General features: G+C 44.9%; 1 protein-coding gene across 4 annotated transcripts in view; it reads right to left on the reverse strand.

Moving 5' to 3' along the window:
* Positions 1 to 26,461, reverse strand: part of LOC144668687 (ras-GEF domain-containing family member 1A-like) — a 133,296-nt gene that overhangs the window by 19,179 nt on the left and 87,656 nt on the right. Inside the window, exons 1-3 of one of the 4 annotated variants that reach the window (XM_078531000.1) lie at positions 8,635 to 9,036; positions 2,879 to 3,058; positions 1,658 to 1,777 (exon numbers count right to left, since the gene is read on the reverse strand). In XM_078531000.1, coding sequence (XP_078387126.1) covers positions 1,658 to 1,777; positions 2,879 to 3,058; positions 8,635 to 8,640 — 306 coding nt within the window. In that variant the 5' untranslated portion in view covers positions 8,641 to 9,036. Of the gene's footprint in view, positions 1 to 1,657; positions 1,778 to 2,878; positions 3,059 to 4,180; positions 4,203 to 8,590; positions 8,611 to 8,634; positions 9,037 to 26,461 lie in introns of those variants that run through there. The other 3 variants (XM_078531001.1, XM_078531002.1, XM_078530999.1) reach the window with 3 other exon arrangements.

The raw sequence follows: 26,461 nt of genomic DNA on the forward strand, positions 1-26,461 counted from the left end.
AGGGCGCAGTATTACATATCTCCGTCTCCTACCCATCAACCCCCAGTGTCCCAGCAGTCCCTCTTTATTTGTGCTCAAGATACTTAACCAATCAATACCATCCACCTGTTTATCCTTAACCTTAATAATATGACTAACGTAACATTAACATGCTGGACCCTTTAGGCATGTCACTACCTGTGAAGAGAAATGTCTCATGTGCAAGGCCCCTGGCCTGAATATAGTTTTGACCAAAGATGCGCATCCGAAATGCTGACCTGTCTTTTCTGACGGATGAGACACTAACAGACCCACTGTGTATTAGCATCACTATTTGACTTCACCCTGCTGTATGACAGAGACGCTTCTCCAGGCAACGGCACAGGGCTCCATGCAAGAACACAGGCAGCGGTACATGTATAAGTCTGCACTGGGGAGCAATGCATGGGAGGAGAGGGGATTTTCAACCGTGAAGGCCCAGTGGTTAAGCACACTCGCCTTTGAGTCAGAAGGTTGTGGGTTCAAGTGCCACTCCAGAGACTTGAACACAGAAGTCTAGGCTGACACCCCACTACAGTTCTGAGGGAGTGCTGTACTGTTGGAGGTGCCACCTTTTGGGTGGCAGGTCAAATTTAGGTCCTATCTGCTCTCTCAAGTGGATGTGAAAGATCTAATGATACTAATTCAAAGCAGAGCGTGGGAGTTATCAACATCCCAAAAACAGCTTATCTGGTCATTATTGTATCACTGTTTGTGGGAGCTTGCTGTGTGCAAATTGGCAGCCACGTTTCCTACATTACCACAGTGAGTACACTTCAGAAGTATCCTCACTGGTGTAAAATACTATAGGATGCCCTGAGATCACTACAGAAAATAAAAGTTTATTTTTTATGTGCTTCTCACATACTGGAGAGAAAAACAGATGAGTCACAGCCATTTGCCACAGGCAGGCACAGATCTAAACTGAGAACTGTTAAAACCTCCCTTCTGTTACCCAGCAGAATATTTCCATATTTCCCAGCAACATTGTGTAAAATCACATTTCTGTCTCACAGACCATTCCCGTCGAATAAACGAGTTAGTCAGAGCTGCCAGATTTCACGAGGTTGGCTGCAGGCGCATACATTTTGAGTCTGTGTTAAAAACACATTTTAAAATTTCACAGCAAGCCCCCTTGTCACTGAGCGCGTGGTGCAGGCGGAGTTCTGTTGCTAAGGCTTTTTTTTTTTCCCTTCATTCACTGGAGTTTAATTCTTCAGTAACGAAATGGGAATTCACATCGGAAAGGGAACACGCAGCATTCCAAACGCTAAACCCAGGACCCGGCTGGTCTGTCAGGTAGGCGTCCCAAGGTACTGATCGGAAAAGAGCAGGAGGTGCCCCTGGGGGTGGGGGCGATGTCCCCTAGAAACCTGGAAGGGACACAAAGGCGTGTGCTCAGTCTCAAACGAGATGTCCGAGCAGCACTGGAACGCGGAACGGTCACCAGTTACTTCCAGAAATAAATCTGGGCACCTGACACCACCCCCCTTGACCTTTGCCCACTGCCCTGCTGAACTACCTGGTGCCCAGAAAATGGATACATGCAATCCATACAGCGCTAGCTCTGATGGAATTCTTCTCTCTCACACTGGAGGCGAATAACAAAGCTAAGAGATCGCCATATTCTGCTCCGTACCTTGTCCGCTTCGGTGCCCATCTCCAGCTGCTTTGTGCAGATCTGCCCAACTTTTGTCAGTAGCTCTTGAGGGTGGATGAAGACGCGTGAACTCAGGAGAAAGGTGAAAATATATGTCCGCTGTGGAGAGGGAGAGAAACAGATACATTTTCATTCAACAGTACGAAGGGTCCCGAAGCTGAGGTTGTAACCCCATCATAAGTACAGGGGCTAAAATAGGAGAGAGAGTAACTTTTGACCAATAAGTTAATTGTTCCTCTATCTGTGCCTGTGTCTTTACACCCCCTGTCTCCTGTGATAGGAGAGTTAGTGAACCACGGGGATGGGTTTAGGTGCTGAGAGGATGTTTCCTCTTGTGGAGGAATCTAGAACTAGGGGGCACAGTTTCAAAATAAGGAAGGCTCCCCTTTAATATGGAGATGAGGAGGAATTCCTGCTCTCCGAGGGTCATTAAAGTTTGGAATTCTCCTCCTCGGCGAGCAGTGGAGGCTGGCTCACTGAACAGCTCGAGGCTGAGTTAGACAGGTTTTTGATTGACAAGGGAGTCAAGTCAAGGAGGGCAGGCAGGAAAGAGGAGTTAAGGCCACAATCAGATCAGCCATGAGCTTATTGACTGGCAGAACAGGCTCGAGGAGCCAAATGACCTACTCCTGCTCCTATTTCTTACATTTTAATAAAATGCCAGCCAGGAGGATTTGGCAGTTATGAGACCAAAAATCGAGTATGGACTTCAAGGGTTAAGCTACAAAGAGATATTAAACAAGTTAGGGTGGTAGTCCCTGGAATTTGTAAGGCTATGGGTGATTTGATCAAAGTTTTCAAGATATTAAAGGCAACAGACAGCGTAAACTGGGAGAAACTATTTCCGCTGGTTGGGGAGTCTAAGACTAGGGGGGCATTGTCTAAAGATGAGAGCTGGACCTTTCAGGGGTGAAATTGGGAAACACTTCTTCATGCAAAGGGTGGTAGAAGTGTGGAACTCACTTCCATAAATGGCAATTAATGCTAAATCAATTGTTCATTTTCATTCTGAGATTAATAGATGCTCAGCCAAAGGTATTATAGGAGTTAGGTCACAGATCAGCCATGATCTCATTGGATGGGAGAAAAGCCATGAGAGGCTAAATGGCCGACTCCTGTCCAGCCAGCACTCACTGATCAAATTAACAGAACATGTCAGTGGTTAAGGAGGGAGGGGATTAAGCTGTGTGGAATACTCACATCGGGATAATAGTCAACGGTGGGCACCAAGTGCTCAATGAGCACCTCGAGGGACCCTGAAACTAGACTGCCGTCCTGGTACACCGGGTCACCGCACTTCTCCTCCATATCTGGTTGTACATGACCACTACAACTGGTACCAAGCATGCTTGGGAAGATTGATGTCTGGGGCATAGTTTCCTAGAAAGAAAGAGAAGAAAAATGTGAGTAGCCTGGGAATTTTGTCGTTCTTAAAATACAACAAGTAGCTTCCCTTTCCTTCTATGAAGAGAAATTTGCATTCACATAGTGCCTTTCGCATCCTCAGGACCTCTCAATCTGTTTTTACAGCCAATGAAGTGTTTTTTTTGAAGTGTAATACTTATTGTAAGAAACAAAGCAGCTAGTTTGTACACAGCAAGCTCCCACAAGCAAATAAAGACCAGATAATCCTTTCATGTTCTCCACCTGGGATGACTCTAGTTGGCTCCATCACTGCCCTTAATACCAAACTATTAGGGGGAAGGCAAGTGATTCCAGCCTTTTCCCATCTTGGATCAGTGACAGCACTTTGAAGCCATTCAACAATAGGTTTTACTTGTTTTTTTTTAATTATATGGTTCATACGAGGTCCTGTAACAAAATCCATTCAGGGTCTATCATGAATTTAAAAAGATGTGTGAACTTGGCCTAAAGTCCTCTCAGTGTCCAAAGGGTTAGGTGGGGTCAACAGCACGGAGCAAAGACCTCCACAGGTCAGTGGCTGAGGTGCCCAGATATCTGCCTGAAAAGTCCTCATTGTGATCCCAAGGATAGAGGATGGATTATGAAGGTCAGGGAAGGAAAGGTTTAGAGAAAAGGAGGTTATGGATGAGAACTCATTGAACCCAAGTCAGACACAGAAGATTCTAGAGATACACACTACCTCCATCAGTACCTGTGAAGTGATCAGGTATGCTCATATTTCAGGTGTCAATTATCCTTGGTGCTGACCTGAAATATTAACCAGATTCTGACGGACCAACAGAATCTTTCCTGAATTTTCTATTTTAGTTTCAGATTTCCAGCAGTTTTATTAAAAAAAAAATTATCTGACCATTTATCACATTTGTTTGTGGGATCTTGCTGTGTGAAAATGATATAATTTCCTATATTACAACAGTAACTAGACTTGATAAAAGTGCTCTGCTGGCTGTAAAACACTTTTGAATGTCTTGAGGCCATGACCAGGCACTATATAAATGCAAGTTATTTATTTTTATATAAAAATACACTGCGTCTCAATAGTCATTAGAACCTGGGTCTGGAGACTGGAGATCATGCCTTGTTTGGATAACATAATGCCCACTGTGCTTCCTAATGTCACTCCTTGACCCTGTTCATCAGCCAGGATTAACCCCTGCATTGTGTTCTCCTGCCCTGCACGACAGGAAACTTGCCCATTACCAAAACAAGCCAGCACTCAAGACCGAGACGCGAAGCAGGTTAAAGAAAACAATCCCAGTTACACAAGCAGGAACTCTGAGCTCATCAGCTGTACTTCCTGCTCCCCGGTCCAACGCGGAGGGGAAAAAAAAACATACAGCAGTGCCTGGAGAGTTTTAAAGGCACAGGCCATATATATATTTACATATATACATATATATATATACACATACATACATATATATATATATATACATACATATATATATATACACATACATACATATATATATATACACATATACATATGCACAGAATGAGGCCATTCAGCCTATGAAGTCTGTGCCAGCTCTTTCAAAAGGCAATCCAATTAGTCCCACTACCCCTCTCCTTCCTCATATCCCTGCGAAGTTATTTTTCCTTTTAAGTATTTATCCAATTCCCTTTCAAAGGGAATCTGTATCCAACAGTGCATCCCAAATCCTAATCATTAATTGCATAAAAAGTTTTCCTCATGTCCCTTCTGGTACTTTTGCCATTCACCTTGAATCTGTATCCCCTGGAAGCATCTTATTTATCCTAGCTAAGCACTTCCTGATTTTCAATCAATCTATCAAATCTTCTTTCAGCCTTCTCTGCTCTAAGGAGAAGCATCCCAACTTTTCCAGTCAATCACATAACTATAAAGCCATTCCACCATGATGCCTGCATCAGTGCCTGCACAGAGGGGCTCCCTCTTGTGGCTGATGGAACCTGACAGCTCATTGAGAGGCTTCCTCCTTTGCTCAATGTCCAAACCCCTTCTCTCTCTCTTCTGGTACCATGCCCTGAAAGGGCAGTGGTGACCATGAGCAGCTGTGATTGGTCCATGGGCTTGGCAAAGGTATTGCAGGTTCTGGCTGACCAGGAAACTCTCCCACCATAGGCAGAATCAACCTGTTTGGTCATGTTATGAACACACTTCCATGGCCAATAAGTCCTGGTGGGGACTTGAACCCAGAACTTCCGACCCAGAGGTAGGGACGCTACACCTGTGCCAGAAGACCTCTGCCCGCAAGCACCTTACCCAACGTAGAAACAACCGAAGCTGAACAGAAACCTTCTTTACCTTGGAACTGGATATATACTTATAAAAGGAAAAAATTGTAGGACTATGAGGAAGGAGCAGGGGAGTGGGGCTGATTGAATAGCTCTTACAGAGGGAGCTGGTGCATGCATGATGGGCTGAATGGCCTCCTTCTGCAATTCAGTGATCTGTGAAATGGTCAGACAGAAGGACCGCTGGTCCCACAATCTAAAACACGGGGGCACAGTCTCAGGATAAGGGGCCGATCATTTAGGACTGAGATGAAGAGAAATTACTGCACTCAAAAGGTTGTGAATCTTTGGAATTCTTTACCCCAGAGAGTTGCAGATGTTCCATTGCTGAATACGCTTGAGGCTGGGATAGACAGATTTTTGGTCTTTCAGGGAATGAAGGGATATGGGGAGCGGGCAGGAAAGATAAGTTGAAGCCCAAGATCAGTCATGATCAAGTTGAATGGTGGGCCCGGCTCGACTGCAATGAAGTAACATCGCACGCAAGGCTTCACAATGTGAAAATACAGGTGGGCTGATTGATACCAGAGGTGACATTACCTTTAAAATTTTATAACTGTGCTTCTTCACAACAGCCTGATTCAGGTCGAACAGAACAATCGGCTGCTGATGCTACTCAAATGTTCCAATTAGAATAATCTGGATTTGTCAGGCTCAGTGCATGGTAAGGTGGTAAGTGGCCACAAATGGGTGGTTGTGTTGATTCCCTTACAGAGAGCATGCTGTGTAATATTCCTCCTCAGACAAGTTAATGGGAACACCATTGTTTGCAAGTTCCCCTCCAAGTCACACATCTTGGAACTATATCGCCATTCCTTTATCGTTGCTGGGTCAAAATCTTAGAACTCCCTCCCTAATCACACTGTGGGAACACCTTGACCACACAGACTGCATCGGTTCAAGAACACGCACTACCACCTCCTTAAGGGGCAATTAGGAACAGGCAGGACACACATGTCAAAAAATTTTTTTTGATTAAAAAGTGCACAATAACACCACAGGAGATCATAAAGTCAAGGATGACTTTTGTCCAGTTGAAGTCAGAGCTCAGAGACGGGACGTAACACATTGACTCTTCCCGGCTTGGGAATGACAAAGGTTGTGAAGGACAGGGGCAACTTGTAAAGAAAATAAACAACATTCTTCAAGTATCCAGTACCCTACACAAGAAGAAACTCCAGCTCATTCACATTCCAATGTGTTGCTCACAGCTCAACTGCCTTGTGAAAGCAGCAAGTTAAAAATACACCAACTATCTCACTTCTTCGTCTTGACAAAGTCAGAATGCTTCTGTAGAAAAATGACATGTATGCGCACATCATGTACCCAGCCTGTTCCAGACTTGTAAAGTACACCACTCGCACAGAATCTAATGCACCGTAACCCCTTCATTACTTCAACAACTGGTAAAGCATTTGTAAGGTGTGGGTGGGTGGGTGGAGAGGCAGGAGGGTACAAAGCCAGAGTAAAGAAGGCTTAGGGGCTAGGGGGTCAGCTGTAGCTCAGTGGGATCGCATTCTTGCCTCTGAGCGAGAAGGCTGAGGGTTCAGGTGCCACTCCAGAGACCAGAGCGCAAATATCTAGGCCAGCACTCCATTGGAGTACTGAGGGAGTGCTACACTGTTGACGATGCAGTCTTTTGGAGGAGATGTTAAACTGTGGCTCCATCTACCCTCTCAGGTAGATTGGAAAGATGCCTTCACACTATTTCAATAAGGACTCACCCTGCTGCCCTCACCACTGCCATCATCAATGAAGCAAATTATCATGTTGCTTTTTGTGGGACCTTGCTGTGTGCAAATTGGCTGTGACTTTCCTACATTACAACATTGCAAAAGTATTTCATTGGCTGTAAAGCACTTTGGGACATTGGGGGTCATGAGGAGCACCATGTAAATGACATTCCTTTCACGGTGCATTAGTGTTTTTCACTCTAATAAAAGCAGCTAAAACTGACGTAAACAGACACTGAGGCTCACACCAGACACCAAGCCACGTTCAGCTACTAGCCACACTTACACAGTAAAACATCCTAAGGCGGAGGGCCAGGATTTTAACAAGTTGTTTAATGGCCATTGATGGGAATTGGCACACAGGGTCAGCCTGTCGCACCTGTAAAAACTCTGCATGAAAGTAGCCAAGGACTTCCCCCAATCTGCACCATGCTTAGTGTAGCCACTGTTGATAAACGGGCAAATGTTACTGCGCACAGCAAGATCCCACATAGAGTAACGGGGATAAATCACGGGCTAGCCTGTTGCTTTGGCGGTTTGCGCGCAGGAATAACTATCGACCAGGACCCCGAGGAGAACTCCCCTGTTCGTCTTCAAACTTAGATCTTCCATGTCCATCTCAGGAGCCTTGGATTAATGTCTCATTAGAAAGACGGCATCCCCGACAGTGCAGCATTCCCTCAGCACCGCACCGGGACTGTGTGTCTTCAGTCCTCACGCCCCAAGGACCGACCTTTACTCGCTCCATGTACAGGGGACATGCAGGGGGCAGACATTACACAGGGGAGAGGGGGAAAACAAGCAGGGTTCACCCGCTCCCCCACCCCCTTGCTTACACTCCGCCCTTACCGAGTGTTTATACGGGAGTTCGCAACAAGACAGTCCCCAATAAACAGTCTGCTGTCCCTCTGTGTGTGGTACCGGGTGGATTCTCACAAAGTCAGGAGCTCTCGGTTAATGCACCTGTTTCACTGTCTGATTTTCCATCACCAAAGGTCCAGACTCTGCACCAAGCAGCCCAATGGGTCCAGACTCTGCACCAAGCAGCCCAATGGGTCCAGACTCTGCACCAAGCAGCCCAATGGGTCCAGACTCTGCACCAAGCAGCCCAATGGGTCCAGACCCTGCACCAAGCAGCCCAATGGGTCCAGACTCTGCACCAAGCAGCCCAATGGGTCCAGACTCTGCACCAAGCAGCCCAATGGGTCCAGACTCTGCACCAAGCAGCCCAATGGGTCCAGACTCTGCACCAAGCAGCCCAATGGGTCCAGACTCTGCACCAAGCAGCCCAATGGGTCCAGACTCTGCACCAAGCAGCCCAATGGGTCCAGACTAGCTCTGTCCGCACTGGAGTTAGTACTGAACACACAGGGCACGGGGAATGGACACTCTTTACTGTACACAAACACGGCATCGAATCTGCTTGTAAAGAAGTTCGAGCACTGAGGTTAAAACAAGAACTTGAATAGATTCTTACACTGAAATCCAGGCAGAAAATGTGAAATGAAGTTAACTCCTTACCCTCATCGTCAGCAGAGACTGGCTGTGTCCCTCTCCCTCTGTCACTCAGACACTGAGCAGCCTCTGCTCTGGGGACTGCAGATCAAGCGAAGCAAACTTCCCCAAACGACGAATTCTCAGCGGAGTTCCCCACCCTCTCTCTCTCTCTCTCTCTCTGTGTGTGGGTGTGTGGGTGGCGGGGGGAGGGGGTGGTGTAAACAAGAATTAAGTCCTTCCCCTCTTTTCGTCCTCCCCCCCCCTCTCTGGACCGCTTCCCTTACAAAGCAACCGAGCTGACAGGTTTGAGACTGCACTGCACGGGTTTGAGAAAGATCATATTTTATAGCCACCTCCCAGACACCCGGCAGTGGCCAGCGGAACAGCTGAACACCTACCTTAGGGACAGTCTCAAAACTGCCCCACGTTACAAAAAGCGTAGCAAGTTCTTAGCCACACACCCTCTGCCGCTCTGAAAGCTCCTCCCCCTTCAGATTGCTTCAAACTATCGTTGTGACTAATCCCAGGACCATTTCCCCTAACCCCACATCAGCCTGAGTGCTGGAATTTCCTCCTCTGAAACTTTCCGCCTCTCCCTCTCTCTCTTCTCCTTTCTAGGAGCCCTTTAAAAACTACCCATTTGACCAAGATTTTGGACAGTGTCCCAATATCTCCTTCTTTAGTTCGGTGTTTGTTTTCGTCCAATTACGTTCTAGTGAAGCACTTTGGGATGTCTTACTCCATGGAAGGTGCTATGTAAATGCAAGTTGTTGTTGTCTTGCCCACTACCCCTTTTCTGAAATTATGATTCCCTTCACCCCTATTGAAATGTTTCACGTAGCATGTCCAGGCATTCTGCCCTTTTTTGGATTAAACCGAAGCGTTGGGGGGCAATAGTTCCCTGGTGCATTCTCCGTGGCAACGACTTGTGTCGACTTGTCAACCAATCAGCACCCTGTTCTCATGCAGTATAAATTGTTGCTCCTTTAGAAATTTGGCATTCTTGCATCTGTCCTGATGAGACCAAGAGTAAAAGCTTTGACAATGTCTCTTTTCTCAGCAATACTAAAAGGAATCTGTAAACACTGGCACCCCAAGCTAAGGTGTCAAAGATTAGCAATTCATTCTCAAAGGATTTGCCAAGGAATCTCATATCCCCAACCCATGACTCAGTACATTGGTGCCCTGGCACACAGGGTAACCCCACCACCAAGCCAGTCCATGTCGCTGGAAAATGAGGCTGGTGACTATCACAGCGATTCAATTGAAACCATAAATGTCTTATTAATTTCCAGTCATTATAGTAGAGAGAGTACAGCATTGTCAGGTGTGCCATTTTTCAGATCAGGATGTACATTGATGCTCCATTTGCAAATTGAGGTGAATGTAAAAAGGCAGTTTTTGAAGAATGGGAAAGGTCCTAGTCAACATTGCCCCCTCACCAACCCCCCACTGCCACCACCCCCCCCCCCCAAGAAAGAGTCGGCCGAAGAGTTCACTGGGCTGAATGGCCTCCTTCTGAGCTGTGTCACCAACCAACAACATCAAGAAAACCCAGGCTATTTACCTCACTTGCTGTTTGTGGGATCTTGCTGTGCAAAATGGTTACCCTAACAGTTACTGCATTTAGATGTAATTTATAGTAAGCGAAGCAATTTGAGACACTCCTGAGAATACGCACTGATTAACTGATGGCTCTCCCAAAGAGGCACAATGGGCTGAATGTCCTCCTTCCGTGCTGATAGCATTCTGTGATTCTCTGAAGTCCAGCTGACACTCTGGCACTGCAGCTCACCCTCGGTACTGCACTACAATGTCAGCCAGGGTTACGTGCTCAAGTTTCTGGAGTGGGTCTCAACTGACTGCGTCAAACTGACAGACAATATTGAAAGCAAGAGGGTATCATAACTCATTTATTAGGGATAACAAACCTATGAATTTCCCTCATTAGTTATCATTTACATACACAAATTAGGCTAATTCACCCATATAACAGGAAGTAACCTTACTGAACTTGGACAAATATAATTATTATCCTAATTAGGCATGACGCATTATTGGATTAGGTCAATTAATCTTACATTATGTAAATTCAGTAATGAAAACTAGACTTCTCCCTCAAGCTCAGAACCTATAAGTGTTATCCTTGTCAAATGTTCAGCCAACATTGACCTGTGCAAAGGGATGAACAACTGGAGAGAAAAGAAACAATTTGTTTTCTCATTTTCTCTGCATTGCTCCTCAAGCTGTGATCAGGATTGGATGGGTCCCTCCAAAAAGGGATGGGATTCTCATAGATAAAAAGGGAGCATTGATATACAACAAATAGCATCTTTAATGTAATAAAGCTTCCCAAGGCACTTCATTGGAGCATTATGAAGCAAAAGCTGATGCTGAGCATGATAAGTGAATCATAATTTCAGAAAAGGGATGTCAGGATGTCAAGATAAAGACAACTTGCATTTATATAGTACCTTTGACGGAGTAAGACATCCCAAAGTGCTTCACTGGAACGTAATTGGACAAAAACTAACACTGAACTAAAGGGGGAGATTTTAGGACATCTTTCCAAAATCTTGATCAAATAGGTAGTTTATGTGTCTGAGCTTGCACTATCAACATCATGTTGCGCTAAGGAACCATTCACATGTGGAGATGGTGGAACACTCAAAAAATCATGTTACACCTGTTTGGTAAAAAGTGTATTTTATGAATCCTGCAGGTATCATGGATAGATTTAAATTTATGCTGAATAAATTCTCCTCTGTATTGTCCCACTGTAATATGCTGGGTAGCTCAGAGTGCAATGAGTTTAAGTGTTAAATGCAGTTGTACAAAATGTTACTAACAGCCCGGTTCTATCCTGCAACACCCAGAGTTTGACATCATTATTTCTTGGATCAGTCCACTAATAAATTATATTCAACCAGTGCACACACCCATCTGATCTTGAAAACAGCCTAAATGTTCTTGTGTTTTTTTCCCACTTTCAGTAACTCGGTCTTCATTTAAAAGAGGTAAATTCTCATCTCTAACACACCTGGCAGATAAGTGGCTTGGAAATTTAGGTGTGCGTGGGAAATTCCCGATGGGCTGTGAGTTGGGCACATGCCCAACGTGCATCCCTAGAGTGTTATCATCTACACTGGAGGTGCAACTGCTGAAGATTTGGCCCCAAACTGGCTGAGGGGTTTCAATCAATGCTATCCTTCAGTCAGCCAGCGAGAGGCTTGAGAGAGTGAGCTGGTGTAACTGCTCTCCAATGTTCACGCCAGTCCGATCTGCCCCTATTCCCCTGACCTCTGAGGGCCTCAAGCTGAGAAGAGCCATTCCGTGAGCAAGGCTGTGGCACAGCCCACAAAGTTGCCAACAATCCCAATGGAAGTCAGGAAGTGAAACGCTGAGCCTCACTACTTTAGCAATGAAATAAATATCAACAGCCTGTACCCGGGTGGGATTTTTTCTTTGTCAACGTGGTCTAGACAATTGAGCAGAATTTCTATTAACAGGTAGTCACATTGCACAATATGTGATTGATACAACCGGCACCATGTTGATACGTAGTGAAGCAGAATGGTGTATGGGTTGGATTAGAGTTAGGCCAAGTGTCTGACCTCTGCCACAAATCGAAGGCATGGTCCCCAAAAAAATGGCTTTGTCCTAGGTTTGTTGTTGACTGGAGTGATTTTGACAGCCTTTATTGTTCTCTATGCTAACACCCGGAATCTATGGATGAGTGGATCTCAGGATTCCACCCTTGTGGTCAATAGGCAGTGTGGCAGATCAGGACCCCTTGGATTTTCGGCCGACCAATTTTTTTTCCCTGTCTGTGTGAGAAGCAGGTGGCTGCTTGGGATTTTCCCTACAGTCCCACAGCTCAGAGTAACAACTGGGGACCACGGGGAAATCATTGGAGGCAACCCACACCTCGGCAATTCCATGACGGCTTCAAGCGTCAGGGTCTCAAGGAAGACACCTGACACGTTCATTATGGGATGTTTCTTGACTTAAGTGGTCATAGAAACTACAAAGAAGGAGCAATATGAGGCTTCGTGTTTTTCTAAAGATCAGGAAATGGAGAGTCAAGTCTAAGTCAGAGTGTCCCAAATTCAGAGTGTGCAAAATATGATGGAGTTTAACTCCATTTCCTAAACCCACCTACCTTGTTTAAATTATCCCCGACTTCAACTCTTTAACCTTGCTGGCTCTTTTAGTTTCTAATCAAGATTGCTCCACCATTTGGGGGCCATGCCTTCGATTGCCTAGGCTCCAAACTCTGGAATTCCCTCCCTACACCCCTCCAACTCTTTCCCTCACTTTCCTCCTTTAAGACACTTCTTGAAACCTACTTCTTTGACCCAGCTTTTGGTCATCTGCCCTAATATCCTCTTACGTGACTCAGTGTTATATTTTGTTCTATAATGTTCCCATGAAGTACCGAGGGGCATTTCATTACATTAAAGCTGCCACATGTATATAAGTTGTTCTGCTTTGATCTCCCTACATGCCCCTCTTTCAAAGCGTTTCAGGAGCAGTTTTTCTCTTGTGTTCAAAGCCATGTAAGTTGCTGTTGTCAGCAGCTATTGGGAGGTGCCAAGTAATTTTGAGACGGCCCCTTAGGCATGCCATTAGCTTCTCTCACACACACACACACACACACACACACAGAAATGTACAAAACTGAGCTTCAGATGTACCTTAAAATTGTGTTTTGCTCCTCACATTTGCCTCTGACATCACACTGATTTAGCTCTCTATTGATTTCGTGTTCCACTCACAATAGCATCATGGAAAGGGGACTTTTATCCCTTAAGTAGGCACTTGGTATTTTGCCTCCAGCTTTTGCTGCTATTCTTGAACTTGAAACCACAACATGTTGTGCTGCTATAGCGTTGTAAAAATGTAATAACAATATTTTTCTGGTCAGCGTCTCATGGCATGTCACCACTTACATAGTAATGGCACAGAATCAAAGTGTAGGCCCACTTCGACTGACAGGTAGACTTCTATAATGCCTTTCATAACTTCAAGACATCCCAAAGTGTTTTACAGTCAATAAAACACTTTTGAAGTGTAGTTACTGCAGTAATGTAGGAAATGCCAATATGTGCAAAGCAAGATTCCACAAATGACAAGTTAATTTTTTTTTAAGTTGATGTTGATTGAGGAATAAATATTGGCCAGGACATCAGGGATAACTCCCCTGCTCAAAAGTGCCATGGCATATTTCACATCCACCTCGAGGGTGCCTTGGTTTAATGTCTCGTCTGTCTCACCTCTGACAATGCAGCACTGTCTGCACACAGTACAGACACTGGGGTGTCAGCGTGGATTTTGTGCTGAATTTTCTAAAGTGTGATTTGAACCCACAACCGTCTGACTCAGAGAGGGTGCTGCCCAGTGAGGCACAAATAGCAGGAAACTGGGGTTCCAGGCTGGGGGAGGATGAGGATTGAGAAGAATTCCTATAAAAAAAAGCAGTCACATGGCACAATATGTGATTGATACAACTGGCACCATGTTGATACGTAGTGGAGCAGAATGGTGTATGGGTTGGATTAGAGTAAGGCCAGTGTCTGACCTCTGCGCCTAAAAGTGGCTTTGTCCTAGGTTTGTTGTTGACTGGAGTGATTTTGACAGCCTTTATTGTTCTCTATGCTAACAGAATCTATGGATGAGTGGATCTCAGGATTCCACCCTTGCGGTCGATAGGCAGTGTGGAAGATGAGGGCCCTATGGATTTTTGGCCGACCAATTTTTTTTCCCTGTCTGTGTGAGAAGCAGGTGGCTGTTTGGGATTTTCCCTACAGTCCCACAGCTCAGAGTAACAACTGGGGACCACGGGGAAATCATGGGAGGCAACCCACATCTTGGCAACACCACAACAACTTTATGCATCAGTGTCTCAAGCAAGACACCCCACACACTCATTATGAGATGTTTCTTGACTCAAGTCGTCATGGAATCTACAAAGAAGGATCATTATGAGCATTTGTATTTTTGTGAAGACCAGTGAAAGGTGAGTCAAGATGTAGTCAAAGCGTGCCAAAGTCAGAGCATGCAAAACACGATGACGTTTAAAAATAGTAAAAGAAAGGATTTGCTAAATGTAGAACCCTTAGGACATCCCAAAGCACTTTAAAGCCAATAAAGCACTTTTGGAAGTGTGGTTACTGTTTTAATGTAGAAAACACAACCAATTAACACACAGCAAACTCCCAGCACCAAGAAACAGTACCAAGATAACGGCCAGATCATTTGGTTTAATGATATTGATTAAGGGATAAATATTGGTCAGAATACTAGGAAGAACTCCCTTGCTCTTCAAATAGTGCCATAGAATTGTTTCCATGTGACTGGTAGTGTAGGTGTTTAGCAACTCCGACTGTGCCATACTGAGGGGGAGCTGCACTGTCCGCCTGGCACCTATGCTGAAAGTACTTGAATGGGGTTGTGAACCTGCAACTTCCTGTCTCAGAGGGCGTGCTACCTACTGGGCCACGGCTAACACCACGGAATAAATAAGGAACCAAGAATAATAGGAACATAGGACTTAGGAGCAGGAGTAGGCCATTCAGCCCTTTGAGCCTGCTCTGCCATTCAAAGAATCATGGCTGAAATGGTTGTGTCTCAACTCCACTTTGCTGTCATAACCCATGTCGATCAAAAATCTGTCTAACTCAGCCTTGAATAAATTCAATGACACAGCCTCCACTGCTTTCTGGGGAAAGAGAATTCCATGTACTAACGACCCTTTGACAAAAAAAAGCGTCACTTCATCTCTGTCTTAAACAGTAGACCTCTTATTCTAAAACTGTGTCCCCTTGTTCCAGTCTCCCCCAGAAGTGGAAACATTCTCCTGGAATCTACCCTATCAAATCCCCTCAGGATCTTATGTGTCTCAATATGTCTCTCATTCGTCTAAACTCCAATGGCATTGACTCAACCTGTCCAACCTTTCTTCATAAAATAAGCCTTGCATCTTAAGGATGAGTTGAATGAATTGGCACATGGTGCTACGGAGGTAAAATGGAAAGAAAATCACAGGGAAGCAGTACAGGCTCCTGAGAGAGCAGGAGCTGTGAGTGGTAGAGCAGTACAAAAATTACCCACATTTTTATAGCACCTTTCACATCCTCAAGATGTCCCAAAGTACTTCACAGCCAATGAATTACTGACGAATGTAATCACTTGTTTTTGTAGACTAGAGTGAATGTAGGTAAAAAGTCAGAGAATAGAGAAGGAAAATGGGATTAGGATTGTGGCAAACATAAAAATGGAATGTGAAACTATTTTCTATAGATTCCTATAAAGCAGCTGACAAAGGAAGCAGTGTGACTGGGGGGTGTAGAGGCATAAGAACATGTGACTGGGGAAAGCTCAGAATGTCTCCCTTGCAACCGGGTTTGTGAGTCATTCTGAGAAGTACTTGCCCCATAAAGGACTTTAAAAAGGATAGAGGAAGACAAACCGAAAGATACAGGAATTAGCCACAGAGAGACGACAGAGAGACAAGGCACAGTAAGGGAGTGAGCAGGGCACCAGGCCCTGCTGGATTTCATTACAGGGCATGTGGCAAATAAAATTAGTCGCATTTTTGACGGGTGTCTTCAAGGATAAACCTTTACCTGATGAAAGGTCATTGACCTGAAACGTTAACTCTGTTTCTCTCTTTCCACCAATGCTGCCAGACCTGCTGAGTATTTTCAGCATTATCTGTTTTTATTTCAGATTTCCAGCATCCACGGTATTTTGTTTTTGTATGAAGCCAAAGAGTTTGGAAAGAGTTTTTTAAGAAAGGTATCAATTTCTGAAAGTGGACAAAAGGATAACCTAAATCTAAGGGTTAAAAATTCCTCATCTGTTATTAATATCTTGTCAATTATTTTGTTGAGGTTAAGAGAAAGAGGTGATGGGTATTAATTGCCTTTCAGCACACATATATAGGGGATAGCTGGGACACTGGGTTGAGTGGGACAAGAGCTGTGAGACTGACAAATTAATAACCTCTCTCAATAAAGAAAAGCTCCTTGTCTTGGTTTCGGCTTGGATTCTATTAACATTTGTGTGCCTGGTACAAGATCAAACCAGGGGACTATTTTCACCAACCTGTGATTTTATTTTCTCCCCTCATTATTTTAAATGTTTTGGGGTTGTCCAGTTACACAATACAGGCTCCTGGCATCTGAGTGTGTGGGATTTTTATACTCTGATAATCAGAATTGGGTAGAATAACATAAAGTGTCCTGAAGGAGAAATCATGGAGGCATCAGAGGTCACAGAGAATGAAAAGTTACCATTAACGTGACTGCACAGGTGGTAGAACTTATTCGACAAAACTACACCAATCCTTTGATGATTTTACAAGAGTTAGTTGACATGGGGGGGTGACTCAGTAGATTTAATCTATTTAGACTTTAGCAAAGTCCTTTGACCCAGTGCCACACAGGAGATTACAAGATCAAAGGGCACGGACTGGAGAAAGCTCTTAATTGTATGAGTGAATATTTGAAGCAGAAAGTTCAATGGGAGTTGGTTAGTTGAGTAGTGTCAAAACAAAAAGAGGTGGTCACGTTGTTGATGTACATTATGTGGAAGAAGGAATATAAGACAGCTCTCCTGAGTATACTGGTAATAACAAATTAGGAGGGGTCATAAAAGGTTGGGAACTGGTGCAGTAGGTACACAGGGGTCTGGACAATTTAGGAGATGGAGACAAAGATTGGGATGATGCCACTTAGCATGGAGAAATGCAAGGTCATGAAGTTGAGGAAATGAGACAAACAATGGGCATACAAAGTGAACAGGGAGCAACACAGGGGAGGGGCTTGGAGTTATTAGTGGGGAATGATACAAGGGTGATTAAAAAAAAGTCAAGCAGATTCGGAGGAATAGCTGGGGGATCAAAGCACAAGTGCCAGGAAGAGACAGTTTGTACAGAATACTGAACCTTCACTCCTCTGGACACTGTAGCACAGGGAGGGGAGAGGTATTCGTGGACTTGGGGCAAATAGAAAGGAGGGCAGTTAAGTTGATCAACACGATTGGATACCTGTGCTGTTGGGAAAGACAGTGGCTTCTGGTGATGTTAAAGATCCACTGGTATTTTTTGAAGATGCTCAACATTCCTTTCTCAATGAGAAACTATTGGCCAGTCATCTAATGGCTGCTTGTGGGATGTTGTTGAGTGCAAAATGGTACAATGTGTATGTACATAACAATAATCACTGCCCTTTAAAGTGTTCGGGGATATTTGAGAAATATGATAAAAGGTGCTAGGTAAATAACCCAATGGTGTGTTGGATAAATACAGTTCTTTTCCTGGTGTAATGTGTTTCAGATTCACATTATTGCATTGTTCATTGTGCTGTAAACAAATTCCTCCAGCAAATATTTTCAAGCCTTCAAAGTATTTGGCATTGTGGTTTTTTTTAAACTCAGTGTTGCAAAATGCATGCACAGAAGTGTGAGCACAACAGGGAAGCTGTTCAGGAGGGGTTGTGGCGTGTAACCACACACACAGATGGGCACACTTACAAACGCACGCCATCAGTTATGACAAGAGCTCAATGTTCCCTTACACAGCAACCAGAAAACTGAAGTGGAGACACAGTGCAAGCTCATCACTTCAAACTCTGCTGTCTGCAAAAGTCTCATGCTGCAACCAACTGAATTCTCCCCAGCCTCCCGTTTGAATCTTGGTTATCAAGCAGTTAAAGCCTTTGATGACACCACCCCTCCCCAACAAACTCCCCCAAAAAAGATTTACTTGCAGAGGATTCACGTCTAACCCCTACCAGGTGCTGACTGACATATCAACAGTCTGTGCAGTGGTCCAGAACTGCTTGGAATTAGAATATTTCAAACATCAAGATGCACGGTGCGCGGTTAATTCAGTAATTTACTCCACTAACATCTGGCAGACATTGTTTGGTCCCACAGGATGCCAATGTCACCTACTCCAGGTGGTGTTCTTACTCACTTTATTAATGCCAAGCAGAGGGCCTAGACCATATGCCAGCACCCTGCTACCATTTAAACAGTGATATATTAGCAAAATGCCATTCAGGAGAAATGATGCCAATCAATAAGTGATAAATGAGGAGCTGTCAACAAATCGACAAAAATGGTGAAAACAGATCCATCGGTCGCAGATTTCCCCTTGGATCGAGCGTAGGTCGGTGGAGCTGAAAGCACAGGGGTAGGATGTGACTCGATCTGCAGGCAGGGCACCAGAGTGACCAGCACTATCCTGGCCCTTCCCAACGCATCTCCTAGTACCCAAACTCTCAGTAGCAATGGCAGAGGCTAGGCAGCGCTTTTACCCACTTACTGTGACTCCTCGGGTGGTCTGGAAACATCTGAAAGGAGAAAGAGGATGGAAGATCATTTTAGAAAAGAGCTGTGAAGCCCCATAAGCAGCAATGATCAATTATCAGATAGTCTGATTCCGGTGATATTGGTGCCGGCTGCTCTCCTGCTCTTCTTTGAATGGGGCCATGGGGTCTTTTATGTCCACTCGAGCAGGGCAAGGGAGAACCTTGGTTTAACATCTCATCCAAAAGCCAACACCTCAGACAGTGCAGCACGCCTTCAGTAACTGCATTGGAGTGTCAGCCTGGAGTATGGGCGTGGAAATCTTCCCAGTTCAGAAGGTAATATATTTTTAAAAATGCTTCCCTAATCTACATGTTTTGTACTAGGAGCTGTGAGCCATCAATGGCACTATACTATATATAATTTGGCCTCATGATCCTACTTGGCCTCTTTACAGCTTTCTGGAGGCATGTGAAGGAATGTGGTAAACAGTCCAAAGGCTATGATGCTAATGTTGAGTGTTTGGCAATCTGCCGGCTTCCGTGTGTGTTTACCAAGTCGGGTGGTGCTGCTCTGATACAGTTGTCCATATGCCTCCACTGCTCCTATGTAAAACAGTTAAGGCAAGGACACAAATATTCAAACTATCAGCAACAATTATCTTAGGGAAAACATGATAAACTGGCTAGGAAAAGGTCAATCTCTCTCACTCACTCACTCATCCAGAACCGTTTCATACAATTCAGGGTCGTGGGGAGTCGGAGCCTGTCTCCGTCGGCAATGGGCGCTAGGCGGGGTACACCCAGGACAAGATGGCTTGTACCAGGAACATCAGGGCCAGTTCACGGAATCATAGAATGATACAGTACGTAATGGAGGCTATTTGGCTCACTGTACCTGAGCTGGCTCTTTGGTAGAACTAGCCAATTGATCCCACTTCCTCGCTCCCTCCCTTTACAGTCCTGTAAACTATTTCCCTTCAAGCATTTCAAGTTCCTTTTGGTTGCCTGGTTGGACAGCTGAGAGGAATTACTCTCTGACGCGCTCTCTAATTGTTTGCACGGAGTTGCATTTCTGATCATCCTCCAGATAATTAGCTCCTGCCAACCCGCCTACCAATGAGTGCTGTGAAAGGGTAACACAGGAATCACTTGGATCTTGTCCAAATCCTTCCTTTATAACTGGGGTTGGGTGGGGTTGAGGGGGAGCAGTGTGGACGAGTGGGGTGAGGGTAAGACCTTGTCTCCGTCCAGGGTAAGTGCTTTTATCCTTCCAGCTCCCCCAGAAACACACCCCCCTCCCACTCCCCAATGTCTAAGACAAACAATCAGGAACTTGACATGCAGGAAGATTAGGGATGGGAACCTGTATCTGAAACACATTCGATGCGTCAATGCAGTGCAGCCAAATATCTGAGCTGCTGCTGCTGCTCTGATTTCTACCGGACACCTTAACTGCACCAAAATCTTTGATACCCAGGAGTTTATCTCAAGGCAGAGATCTCACCATCGTGGTTCTCGTTATGTCTGAAATGATGATAGTGTGGCCTGAATGCTAACAGCCGCCTGAAACTGCTGCTTTTCAATGATTCCTGCGACACCTCGTATTTTTATAATGTTACACACACTGTTGTCAAGCTCTTTTTTCAGTGTGTTTTCAACGTCAAATTATTTTTCTGGAGGTGGCAGGTGGTTGTCATGACAAATATCAACGCTTCAAACGGTGTTAAAATCCTCGTCCTTCTCTCCAAGTCCCTCCATTGAGTGGGTCACACCCCCCACCTCCGTAATCCCTTCCAGTGCCACCTCCAGCTCTTCCAACACTAGTCTGGCCTCCTCCCTCTTCTTCACCATAAGTAGCCCAGCTTTCAGCTACCACAGTACTGTAATCTAGAACTCTCCACTCTCCCCCAAGGCTCCTTTGACACTAACTTGCTCCAGCTCTCCTATTTTTAACCCTACTTCCTGCTTTAGTCTATCTTCCTCATTAGAGACTTCTGAGAGTTTGCAGAATGTGTGAAACAAGCGCAACTAACAATGCTTGGTCTTCATGACAATCGCTCAGTCATAAATTCACTGGCAGACAATATACAGTTCATCACCCTGAAACAGTACAACCAGTATATAAATTATAAATAACATATATATATAAATCGCAAATACAACATACAAGGTTTGAATCAATTGGATTTTTACAGCACCTTGCAAACTCATGACCTCTACCACCTTGAAGGACAAGGGCACCAGATGCTAGGGAACACCACTGCCTGGAAGTTCCCCTCCAAGCCACACACCATCCTGACTTGGAAATATATCGGCCGTTCCTTCACTGTCGCTGGGTCAAAATCCTGGAACTCCCTCCCTAACAGCACAGTGGGTGTACCTACACCACATGGACTGCAGCGGCTCAAGAAGGCAGCTCACCACCTCCTTCTCAAGGGTAATAAGGGATGGGCAATAAATGCTGGCCCAGCCAGTGACACCCACATCCCATGAAAGAATAAAAGAAAAATTCTGGTCTTAACTTGATCCAGCCGATAATATTTGGAGTCAGCTGTGGTTTCAGGCCTCACTCTAGGACTTGCCTGAGATTTTAATGATGCGATGTTCCACTGTGGGAAGTGCTGCCCTGTTCGAAGAAGATGCAAAACTGAGCTTCTGCCTATCCTGGCAGCTCAAGCGGGTGTCCAGAATCCCGTGGTGTCAACTGAAGGAAAACAGGTGGTTTTGGCCAACATTCCTTCCTCATCAACACCACCACCATCAAAAATAAAACTGGCTGTGTAGGAACACCAAATTTACTTCAGACTAATTTACTGCATTTTTAAAAATTATTCATTCACGGGATGTGGGCTGCGCTGGCTGGGCCAGCATTTATTGCCCACCCTTAGTTGCCCTTGAGAAGGTGGTGGTGGAGGTACACCCACAGTGCTGTTAGGGAGGGAGTTTCACAATTCTGACCCAGTGACAGTGAAGGAACAGCGATATGTTTCTAAGTCAGGATGGTGAGTGATTTGGAGGGGAACTTCCAGGTGGTGGTGTTCCCATGTATCTGCTGCCCTTGTCCATCTAGCTGGTAGCGGTCGTGGGTTTGGAAAGTGCTGCCTAAGGAGCCTTGGTGAATTCCTACAGTGCATCTTGTAGATGGTACACACTGCTGCTACTGTGCATTGGTGGTGGAGAGTGTGAATGTTTGTGGATGTGGTGCCAATCAAGTGGGGCTGCTTTACCCTGAACGGTGTCAAGCTACTTGAATGTTGTGGGACCTGCACTCATCCAGGCAAGTGGGGAGTATTCCATCACACTCCTGACTTGTAGATGGTGAACAGGCTTTGGGGAGTCAGGAGGTGAGTTACTTGTCGCAGGATTCCTAGCCTCTGACCTGCTCTTGTAGCCACAGTATTTATATGGCTAGTCCAGTTCAGTTTCTGGTCAATGGTAACCCCCAGGATGTTGATAGTGGAGGTTTCAGTAATGGTAATGCCATTGAACATCAAGGGGCGATGGTTAGATTCCCCCTCGTTGGAGATGGTCATTGCCTGACACTTGTGTGGCACGAATGTTACTTGCCACTTGTCAGCCCAAGCCTGGATATTGTCCAGGTCTTGCTGCATTTGGACATGGACTGCTTCAGTATCTGAGGAGTTGCAAATGGTGCTGAACATTGTGCAATCATCAGTGAACATCCCCACTTCTTACCTTATGATGCAAGGAAGGTCACTGATGAAGCAATTGAGGATGGTTGGGCTGAGGACACTACCCTGAGAAACTCCTGTAGTGATGTCCTAGAGCTGAGATAACTGACCTTCAACAACCACCTTTCTTTGTGCTAGGTATGACTCTAACCAGCAGAGATTTTTCCCCCAATTCCCATTGACTCCAGTTTTGCTGGGGCTCCTTGATGCCAGACTTGGTCAAATGTGACCTCGATGTCAAGGGCAGTCACTCTCACCTCACCTTGGGAGTTCAGCTCTTTTTGTTCATGTTTGAACCAAAGTTGTTGTGAGGTCAGGAGCTGAGTGGCCCTAGCGGAAAGCAAGCTGAGCATCAGTGAACAGTTTATTGCTAAGCAAGTGCCGCTTGATAACACTGTTGATGGCCCCTTCCATTACTTTACTGATGATCAAGAGTAGATTGATGGAGTGGTAATTGGCTGGGTTGGATCTGTCCTACTTTTTGTGTACAGGACATACCTGGGCAATTTTCCACATTGCCAGGTAGATGCCAGTGCTGTAGCTGTACTGGAATAGCTTGGGCTAGAGGCACGGCAAGCTCTGGTGCACAAATCTTCCGTAATTTCGCCAGAATATTGTCAGGGCTCACAGCCTTCGCAGTATCCAGTTCCTTCAGCCGTTTTTTGATATCATGTGGAGTGAATTGAATTGGCTGAAGACTGGTATCTGTGATTCTGGGGAGTCCAGAGGAGGCCAAGGTGAATCATTCACTCGGCACTTCTGGCTGAAGATGTAGTAAGATATGAAGCACTTTGAGAAGTTTGAAAGATGTGATTAGGAAAAGTCTCCAGTTTTGCACTTTATGTATTTACAGATTCTCTCCCAGCTTTGGAACTGGTCCTGTTCCATGGCATCTATGGCCCCTCAAGTTGACTAATCTCCATGTGGTATCCTATTGCCTACCTGTAAGTATTTCTAGAGCAATAGGGTAGCTACTGTTGAGGGAAATTTAGCATCCCTCATTAATGACAATTTCAATATGCTAACCATTGTTATATTAAGATTGTCATGAAAGGCCAGGTGGTATCTAAACCAAATGAAGGTGAGGGAACATATCAGTCTCTTTCTGCATAGGGTTGTCAGGGCTTCTGTTGGGAACAGCAAGGATTGCTCCCACACACCACACTAACTGCAATATCCATCTGCTGTGCGTTGTGAGTTGGCTTTACAATCATCCCATTGGGGCTAAATTTGAAGAAAATGTTAATTGAGTTGCACTCCAAAAGAAGCCACAGACCCAGCACATTCATTCTCCCCTCAAGAGTCAGCCCATCTTCAAATTCCATGTCATAAGCTTCTGCCCTTATCCCCAGTGTCTGCCGCAGGCATACTGAACAGTTAATCCCTCACAAATCTGCAGCACGCCCCCACACACAGCAGATTGTTGAGCTGTAAACGCCAACACACCAGCCATTTATTGTTTTTCTTCCTTAACGTGTTCTGATGAATTTTTGTGCCAGTCAATACAAGGGATGGGTGTCAGCATGACACTCAAATAAACCTCATTAAAAGGACAGTAGTGCCTCCTCCAGACTGGGTCAACAACACAACTCATTAGGCAACCTTCTATAGTCTTTCCGCCATACCCAATTTCAGGCCAACCATTGTGGGCACGTGTTCAACAGCAAATGGTGTCAAACTGCCCAAAGTCTTTTCATGTCAGAAGTTTCCAGCCAGCTAACAGATAGCAATTCATTCCTTCACACTGGGCAAACTTCAAATTTGAAGAGATGAAAGAAAAGAAAGACTTGCCTTTGTTTCGGGGAAACCTGTTCTTTATCGCGTCCCTCAAAACATCTCAAAAATGCATCACCTTGACAACCAGTTACGTTGCCTGTTGTTATGTAGACATAGGCTGCAACTAAGACACAACAAGATCTCAACAAACTGAAACAAGACAAGTAACCAGTTAACCTATTGTTGGTGGATATTGAGGGAGGAATGTTGGCCAAGATGCTGGGAGAACATCCTACCCTTTGAATAGAACCATGAGATTTATTTACATCAACTTTGAACAACCAGGACATGCAGATAGGACAACAGCCTAAAGTCCCACCAAACTAAACAACTTCTGACAGTACAGCAACCCCTCTGACATTGGGGGGAGGAGGTGGGTTGGGGCGTGGTGGGGGAGCAGGGGATGGTGACAGCCCAGATTGTGTGTTCAAAGTTCTGCTGTGGGGTTCAAACCCTTCTGATCCAGAGATGAAGATGATATAGTTTTCACCTCACAGTTTGCAGGCATTCCTTAAATATTTATGCCAATGTTTATTCCTCCACTAGTCCAAACATTCCAAGTGCTGATTGCTATTTGTGTGAAGAACTTTGTTGCAACAAGTATGATGAGTTTGCAGTGTTTAGGGCAATGAAATGCAGGGACTTCATTCACCATCATCACAGAGTGATGGTCACTTACCTACTGTGCCGATCAGATTGTAAAAACCCTTGTCTTTATTTGCAAGTCCCTTCTTGACCTCTCCAGCCTTATGTCCTAACCCTTTCCTTCCAATCTTCTGATGCTCATCCACTCTGCTCCACCATCGGGGGCAGCAATTCTCATTACCACATGCCTTCCTCCAAAGACTTCAATCAAATCCCATCCCTTTGATCAACAGCAACTTGCATTTAATATACCTTAAACATGCAAAACATCCCAAGACACTTCACAGTAGTGCTATCATGCTATCAAAATAAAAATGTTGAGCCACATAAGGAGATATCAAAGCAAAAATAAAAAAATTGTCACGTAAGGACATTTTAGGACAGATGACCCAACCCTTGGTCCAAGACGAAAGGTTTAAAAAGCATCTTAAAAGGAGGGGAGAAAAAAGCCAAGAGTGCAGGGAAGGAATTACGGAGGTTAGGGCCAAGGCAGCTGAAGGCATAGCCACTAATGATGCAGCAATTAAAATCGGGGATACTCAAGAAGCTGGAAATGAAGGAACGCAGAGATCTTGGAGGGTAGTGGGGCTGGAGGAGGTTACAGAGTTAGGCAGAAGTGAGGCCACAAGGGATTTGAAAAGAAATTGAGGTTCGTCACGTCTAATATGTCCCAAGGCTCTGGTGATGCTCTACATGCCTTTCTATGATGCTGAGTAGGTTGAACAAGTGCAAGTTGTCTTTATTTGTCTTTGATACCAGACTCATCAGGTTTGTAAGGAGGAGCTTTTGTAAACGTATTGTTTGTCTCTGTAAGCGTATTGTTTGTCATTTGCTTCAGGCACACTCAGATTATAGTGTGCATTGGTCTCACACGGGTCCTTCTAGTGCACAGGTGGCTTGCTGATATCCAGACTAAGCTCATATTTTCTTCCTTCTTCCCTTCCCACCTTTACCTATCAACTTCCTCCCCTTTTTTTACATCCTCTTCTACAAAGGCCAGACTTGAGTTGGGATTTGACTCCACAAGTGGTTCCCCGCCCAAGTGACAATTCTCCACACTGGGCTTCAAATAATTGGTTAATTTTGGCAATTTTGTTTGCCTGGCCCAGATGTACCCAAGCTCCTCTCAGTGAGTAGGGTTGCCAACTCTGATTAAATGTATTCCTGGAGGTTTCATCACATGACTTGTCTCCACAATCCAGTCATTAGTCAGCCAACACATCTGTCCTTGTGACATACGGCCTTCCTACACCAACTGGAAAGCAAAAAAGCTCATTAGCCAATTGGATGATGTTTGACTGCCAGGCAAACAGCCTTTTTATCCCATTTTCAATATTTTTATATCTGGTAAAGAGAAATGTTCAAAGAAAATGACAAAAAACCCAATATTTTTCATGTCCCGATGATTTTTCTCCAGGG

The sequence above is a fragment of the Cetorhinus maximus genome, chromosome 27, assembly GCF_964194155.1.
Source record: "Cetorhinus maximus chromosome 27, sCetMax3.hap1.1, whole genome shotgun sequence".
In the NCBI taxonomy this organism is placed as follows: domain Eukaryota; kingdom Metazoa; phylum Chordata; class Chondrichthyes; order Lamniformes; family Cetorhinidae; genus Cetorhinus; species Cetorhinus maximus.